Source organism: Anopheles ziemanni, chromosome 2 (assembly GCF_943734765.1).
Source record: "Anopheles ziemanni chromosome 2, idAnoZiCoDA_A2_x.2, whole genome shotgun sequence".
NCBI classification, from domain to species: Eukaryota; Metazoa; Arthropoda; class Insecta; order Diptera; family Culicidae; genus Anopheles; species Anopheles ziemanni.
In genome coordinates this window covers 22,362,977-22,370,711 of record NC_080705.1, presented here as the reverse complement: position 1 = coordinate 22,370,711, position 7,735 = coordinate 22,362,977, and the positions used below count along the sequence as shown (strand labels likewise).

Here is a 7,735-nt window from a genome sequence, read left to right as displayed (position 1 = left end):
AATGGATGAATTCGAGGCGCCTGCCACGTGATTGCACAAGAGCGACTGATGCAGTTCCTACAGAAAGATCAACTTCAAATTTCCACTTTTACGCGCGCGTGTCTCAAAGATATGTTGTTCCATTTTTTTTTTATTTACATTTAAATTTGCAAAACAAAAATCTCATCATCATCATCTGTGAGATCGTGATGACAAGTGCGATGCTTACAAACATTAAATTTTCACAATAGACAACTACGAGACATTGCACATTCTACTGGGTGCTACTTAACAACCTGCTTAACGTACACGGCACACAAGCGCTTGAACTCGCGAACGTTTGCAGCCTCGGCAATCTCTCTAGGCATGCTGTTATACCATTGTATACCTTTACAAAACAAAGAATTTCTGGCAAATACTGTTGAAAAGTTTCAATCAAATTCAAATCAATTGAAAAGAGAAGTTCTCAAAGAATATCAAATTTCTAATACATTTTATTTAGTGTTGTAGAATCATCCAGGGCACTTAATCATTGAATATAATTTTGTAAACAAATAATACAGTACAGATTGAGGAATGCTGCACCAACGCTGGTCCACCTCCTTAATTTAAGTCTAACGTGTTGTTGGTTTCTGGTCACATATTTAACTTTTTTGAACTCCCAACTGTCCACCATTAAGACATCAGATAAATGATGAAAACTCCAAAATCACTGCTTTGAAGACGCGCCATTCGGAGGCATGATCTCATATAACATCTCCACCACCTTACGGCGCAAGATTTTGCCAGTTTGCGTTTTGGGTAGTGACTCCACGAAGTAAACGCCTCCACGTAGACGCTTAAAGTCCGATACCTGGCTATCGATGATTCGGTTAACTTCCACCGCGTCGAGTGTGCTTCCTTCCGAACGCACGATTACCGCCGTCGGTAGTTCCGTCGTTCGATCCGCATCTTCCGGAATGCCCACGACGCACGCTTCTCGCACTCCCTCGATCTGGCCCAAGATGGCTTCCAGCTCGCTTGGTGTCACGTGGAATCCACGGTACTTGAAGATATCCTTCTGCCGATCGATGATGTACAGGTAACCTTCCTCGTCGAAGTATCCGATATCGCCGGTGCGGAAAAATCCGCTCCCGTCGAACGCATTCCGGGTGGCTTCCTCATTCTTGTAGTACCCCACGAAGGTGGATTCGGTATTCTTTAGCAGTATCTCACCCCGCTTACCGACGCCCAGATAATTTCCTTCCTCATCGACGATCCTGACACTCACGTTCGCCGTCGGAGTGCCCACAGAACCGGGCTTCCGTTTGCCTAAATCACACGAAGCCCAACCTATCTCTGTCAAACCGACCGAATTGTACGTTCGCCCGTTCGGAAGCAGCCGTTCGAATCGATCACGCAGCGCATCCGACACGTAGCTTCCTCCGACCGCTAGGAACACCAGGCTAGAGAAGTCAACTTTCTGTACACGCTCGTGGCCTAAGATTTGATTGGCGTACGACGGAGGCATGAAGACGAAGTTAGCCCGGTACTTCTCCACCGCCTCGAAGAACTTTTCCTCGCTGAATAGACGTCGTGTGATAAGACGTGTAGAGGAACTCGAGAATGTGGTCAGTACCATAACCATGCCAGTAGCCCAGTACAACGGGCTAAAGTTGAAGATGGTCATTGGCTTCGCGAGTGGGTTGCTGCCGATGATGCCGATGATTTGTTCGTGTGTTAAACACACCCCCTTGGGAGGGCCTGTGGTGCCGGAGGAGGACATGATGATCGCTAGATTTTCTCGCGAATCTCCCAAATTCGGAGCGCTTCAAAGAAGATAAGAATGAAATTTCATTAATGCCACGACTTCAACACAGATTCAGTGACCGTCGCGTTATCAGGTGGCATTGTGTATGTATCATGGTACAAGCCCCTTGTTTGTTACATACACAAACTGCTCCTCACGCCCGGTCGCTTTCAACAGGTCCTCCGCATGCTGCACGTCATCCCTGGCACTCTCGAACACATAAATTGGTGGATTCCCTTGGACAGCTTTGCGCGAGGCAGCATGCACAACGTCCACATTTCCGTCGTCACAGAATATCACCCTCGGTTGGGTCATACGCAACATGTGCGCAATGTCATTTTCGGCGAAAGCCGGCGCGAGTGGATTCCACGTTACTCCGATTGTCATCAGTGCGCATGCCAGAGGGGCCACATTTTCACTGTTGGCGTTTACCAGCGTCACAATATCACCCTGCTGAAGACCACAAACCTCCACCAGGTTCTGCGCCAACCGGATCATTCTCGTCCGGAACTCGCCACAACTCATCCTGAACCCCGTATCCATATCGATCTGGATTATCCGGTCGGGTGATCGTCGCAAAATATCGTTCATCACTTGCCCTACACTCGCCTTCGGATTGAAGATCGGTACCACCTTTGGACCGTACCAGGTACGGGTCGATTCATCGTACGTACACAGCGCCATACTAAGCGAGCACTCTCGGGACAATACCAACTCGGTTGAAATGCAATTCAAGACTGACGTACACTGTACAGCAGCTTCCCCTACGGGTTCCTCGTACGACGACCTTTGTATCTCTACCGGGTCGGCCTGTTATCAAACCAGTTTACGCATCAAAAACGAAGTGGGCAATCTTCCACTCAGCGCCATTAAATCTCTCCAGTTAGTATCAGCGGCGAAGAAGTGATACTCACGAGTCATAGTGATAAGAAACAATCTGTTTCTCTTTCCGTCGCGCTCACTCCAAGGGTAAAAACGAGTCGCGTCATTCATCCGAATTTTCTTGTCATTCATCTGAAGCAAAACAGCTTGGACAAGCGCTTCAAACATCATGATACTGTCAACGAGTTATGATCTTTGATATAGGTCCACCCGCAGAGCACTTACGACTTGTTGACGTGCGGTACAAATGGAAAGTGGAATGAGACGGACGGGAATCCAATCCCTTACTCCTTCACTCTGTGATTGTGTGGACCGATTTCTCTCGATTCCGAGCACTTGCCATCTGATGGCCAGAAACCGGTTAGTACGATGTGTACCGATCCTTCCCTGCTCTTGAACCGGTTTCTTGCCTCGTAATCGGCTCAAGTACCTAACAAATAGATTTAAACACCAAACATAGTTGTTTTGAAGGAAGGTAACAGAATAATTTTATTCAAAATATTTCAACACTTTCTATGTCTGACTACTTCTTTGTGAGGATTATTCGCTCGAACAACGAATTCGACAACTTTTCTTCGCATAAGTTTACCACATCCGGGATGAAGGAGCTCGTTTTACATCTATCCACTTCATCGGACTCCTTGAAGTTCAATCGTTTGCGTTATTTAAAACATCTTGTTTGATTATTTCTTATTATTTCTCTGTTTGATGATTTCAGCAACCTCTCGGCGCAATACTTTGCCACTACCAGTTTTTGGTAACTCTTTTATAAAATGGACGCCTCCTCGGAGTCGTTTAAAGTCCGAAACCTGGCTATCGACTATATTGTTCACTGTCGGTGCGTCAAGGTCACTACCAGGAGTTTTCACGATAAACGCTGCCGGTAGATCTGTCACCCGATCCGCATCTGGAACGCCTACTACTGAAACCTCTTGTACTCCTTCGATCTTGCAAATGAGCATCTCGAGCTCGGATGGTGTTACATGGAAATTTTTATATTTGAAGATATCCTTTAGACGATCAACCAAATACAAAGTACCATTTTCATCGATGTAACCGAAGTCGCCAGTGCGTATGAAGCCTTCGACGTCACAAGCGTTCGCTGTTGCCGATACATTCCCGTAGTATCCGAGGAAAGGATATTCTGGCTTCAGCAAAAATTCACCACGTTCACCGGCACCTAATCTATTTCCGAGCTCGTCAACGACTCGAGCTCGCAGACCCGAGAACAGCATCCCAATGGCATTAGGTATTCGTTCACCGAAGTCGGTAGCAACGACTCCACATTCCGACGATCCGAATCCGTTCACCGAGCGACCGTTTGGAAGCAGCGCATCGACTCGATCTCGTAGATCCTCTGAAACCATACTTCCGCCAATCAACCACAATTTGATAGATCGTAGATCGATTGCTCTTATCCGTGGGTGGCACAAAATCGCGTTCGCATAGGCTGGAGCAGTAAGGACGAATTCAGCATGATACCTTTCAGCTGCTTCGAAGAACTGTTCCTCATTAAAACCGTTGCGTGTAAAAAGCCGCACATCGCCGTTCATCAAAACATTCACTAGCCACTTGAGGCCAGTTATCCAGTAGATGGCACTGAAGTTGAAGTAAACTCTCTGTACTGGAGAGTTTTTCGGATGGTGAAGAGTGAAAAATACTTCGAACTTCATTAAAGTGGCATGCGATAGCTTGACACCCTTGGGAGCACCTGAAGTACCAGAGGAACAAAGGATCACAGCTATAGTATTTCTACTGTCACCGAGATACCGTGGCCTAAATCATAAAAAAATGCACAAACAAATATGTGGTTAATATTGATGACCTTACTTTACCGAATTTTAACCTTACATAAATTGTTCCTCCTGTCCCGTTTCCTTCAACAGCTCCTCTGCGTGCTGAACGTCGTCTCTCTTGTCCTCGAACACATATATCGGTGGAGTTTTTCCTTGGAACACTCGCCTTACTGCAGACCGAACTATATCGAAGTTGTTCGCATCACAGAACACCAACTTCGGTTTCGTTGTTCCCAACATATGTGCCATATCGTCTTCGTTGAAGTTCGGAGAAAGTGCATTGAATGGAGCACCGATCGATAGCAGAGCACACACAAGAGGTCCTAGATTTTCGCTGTTCGCATTCGCCAACACAACTACGTCACCCTTGCCTACTCTCATTGCAGTGAGGTTTTGAGCGAACCTAATCATCCTGCTCTTGAACTCCGCGTACGTCATTGACCGGCCGGTATCCATGTCGATCTGTACCAGACGATCCGAAGATCGGTTTAGCACTTCAAATATCACCTGCCCGATACTGGCTTCGGGATTGAACACCGTCTTCACTGTTGGACCTTCCCATGTTCGGGAGACAGCATCGTACGATGGTTGATAGTTGGACATGACTCTTGCCACCGTGTACTTCTAGATGACTACCATACCTGAGCTAAAACCTAGGATTCAATAGCGCTTCAAATACTCTTCAATTGTTATCTTATCATACCCTTTCGCGAAGATATATATTTTTCTGATACCAATAAGACGCTATTTGACAAATGAGTGCTGTTTTATCTCTGAATAGAAAGGGCTTTTCACTGTACTGATGAATCTTTGGTCCGTAGTTATCAATTCATTGTGCAGTTATAATTTTACTTAGTAGCGTATTTTATCATTCATCTCAGCAAGGTAAGCTTTTTATAATTATTCAGTTAAGAACCGGTTTCTTTCCTCGTTATCGGTCAAAGTACTCAACAAAAAGATTTGTATAGCACACATAGTTGTTTGGTCATTATAGCAGGTTTATTTTTCTTAATAATGTTCAACTCTTTCTGCTTGCAGTCACTTTTTGTGAGGATCCCGTTTGATCGATGACTTCGACAACCGTTAATCGCATGTTATTTGTTCATGCACCTTTATGAAACTCTTTAAACACACTTTCTCTGAATCTCTTAGCTTCTGAAGCGTTTACGTTAGCTTAAGCCAGTAGATCCATATCTACTGATAATATTACATTTACTTTTTTGAAATCTTGAAACTGCAGATCAGACAATAATATTCTAATTTATGTCAATGAAATCTATACCACTCTGTGGAACAACCTTTCAAAACCAATGATTAGTTATTATTATTTCTCTGTTTGATGATTTCTGCAACCTCTCTGCGCAATACTTTGCCACTACCAGTTTTTGGTAACTCTTTTATAAAATGGACGCCTCCTCGGAGTCGTTTAAAGTCCGAAACCTGGTTATTGATGATAGCTTGTACTGTCGGTGCGTCAAGGTCACTACCAGGAGTTTTCACGATAAGCGCTGCCGGTAGATCTGTCAACTGATCTGCATCTGGAACGCCTACTACTGAAACCTCTTGTACTCCTTCGATCTTGCAAATGAGCATCTCGAGCTCGGATGGTGTTACATGGAAATTTTTATATTTAAAGATATCCTTTAGACGATCAACCAAATACAAAGTACCATTTTCATCGATATAACCGATGTCACCAGTGCGGAAGTAGCCATCCTGATCACAGGCATTCGCTGTTGCCAGTTCGTTTCCGTAGTATCCGAGGAAAGGATATTCCGGTTTCAGTAAAAATTCACCACGTTCACCGACACCTAATCTGTTTCCGAGCTCGTCGACAACTCGAATTCGTATCCCTGCGTACAGCGTCCCTATAGCATTAGGTATTCGTGCACCGAAGTCTGTAGCAACGACTCCACATTCCGACGATCCGAATGCGTTTACTGAGCGACCATTTGGAAGCAGCGCGTCAGCTCTATCTCGTAGATCCTCCGGAACCATACTTCCTCCGATCAACCAAAATTTGATAGATCGTAGATCGCTTGATCTTATCCGCGGGTGGCACATAATTGCATTCGCATACGCTGGAGGTGTGAAAATAAAAGCAGCATGATACCTTTCTGCTGCCTCAAAGAACTGTTCCTCATTGAAACCGTTGCGTGTAATGAGCCGCACATCACCATTGATCAAAACATTCACTAGCCACAATACACCGGTTACCCAGTAGATGGCACTGAAGTTGAAGTAAACTCTCTGTTCGGAAGAGTCTTTCGGATGGTGAAGTGTGAAAAATAATTCGAACTTCATCAAACTGGCATGCGATAGCTTGACACCCTTGTGTGCACCTGAAGTACCCGAAGAACAAAGGATTGCAGCGAGAGTTTTTCGGCTATCACCCAAATAATATGGCCTGAAAAAAAATAAAACATGAACATACAGTTAGTATCGATTAGAAAATCAAATCGCATCATTCACTTAAGTCTTACATATATTTATCCTCCTGTCCCGTTTCCTTCAACAGCTCCTCTGCGTGCTGAACGTCGTCTCTCTTGTCCTCGAACACATATATCGGTGGAGTTTTTCCTTGGAACACTCGCATTACTGCAGACCGAACTATATCGAAGTTGTTCGCATCACAGAACACCAACTTCGGTTTCGTTGTTCCCAACATATGTGCCATATCGTCTTCGTTGAAGTTCGGAGAAAGTGCATTGAATGGAGCACCGATCGATAGCAGAGCACACACAAGAGGTCCTAGATTTTCGCTGTTCGCATTCGCCAACACAACTACGTCACCCTTGCCTACTCTCATTGCAGTGAGGTTTTGAGCGAACCTAATCATCCTGCTCTTGAACTCCGCGTACGTCATTGACCGGCCGGTATCCATGTCGATCTGTACCAGACGATCCGAAGATCGGTTTAGCACTTCAAATATCACCTGCCCGATGCTGGCTTCGGGATTGAACACCGGCTTGACTGTTGGACCTTCCCATGTTCGGGAGACAGCATCGTACGATGGTTGATAGTTGGACATGACTCTCCTAGGCCACCGTGTGCTTCTAGATGACTGCCATATCAGAACTACAACCTAGGTATAAATAGCGCTTCAAATTCTCAATTGTTATCTTATCATACCCTTCCGCAAAGGTATATATTTTCTTACACCGATATGGTACGATTTGATAAGTGGGAGAAAATGTATCTGCGAATTGCAAGTTCATCATACTTTACTACAGAATCAGCACTGTTGTCAGAAGCTATCTGTTCTTTGTGTTGTATAAGGTTTACTTCC

The 7,735-nt window shown here is 44.9% G+C and overlaps 3 protein-coding genes across 3 annotated transcripts; all 3 read right to left on the bottom strand.

Annotated features, from left to right (window-relative positions):
- Window positions 1-688: 688 nt before the first annotated feature.
- Window positions 689-2,452, bottom strand: LOC131293190 (probable 4-coumarate--CoA ligase 3). The gene is made up of 2 exons (XM_058321270.1): window positions 1,911-2,452; window positions 689-1,787 (listed from the first exon to the last, which is right to left on the bottom strand). The coding sequence occupies exons 1-2, from the start codon at window positions 2,450-2,452 to the stop codon at window positions 689-691; spliced, it is 1,641 nt and encodes a 546-aa protein (XP_058177253.1).
- An 881-nt stretch (window positions 2,453-3,333) lies between these two features.
- LOC131293189 (uncharacterized) lies at window positions 3,334-5,049 on the bottom strand. The gene is made up of 2 exons (XM_058321269.1): window positions 4,502-5,049; window positions 3,334-4,426 (listed from the first exon to the last, which is right to left on the bottom strand). Exons 1-2 carry the CDS (start codon window positions 5,047-5,049, stop codon window positions 3,334-3,336), a joined length of 1,641 nt encoding a protein of 546 aa, XP_058177252.1.
- A 711-nt stretch (window positions 5,050-5,760) lies between these two features.
- LOC131293188 (uncharacterized) lies at window positions 5,761-7,477 on the bottom strand. The gene is made up of 2 exons (XM_058321267.1): window positions 6,930-7,477; window positions 5,761-6,853 (listed from the first exon to the last, which is right to left on the bottom strand). The coding sequence occupies exons 1-2, from the start codon at window positions 7,475-7,477 to the stop codon at window positions 5,761-5,763; spliced, it is 1,641 nt and encodes a 546-aa protein (XP_058177250.1).
- Window positions 7,478-7,735: the final 258 nt, after the last annotated feature.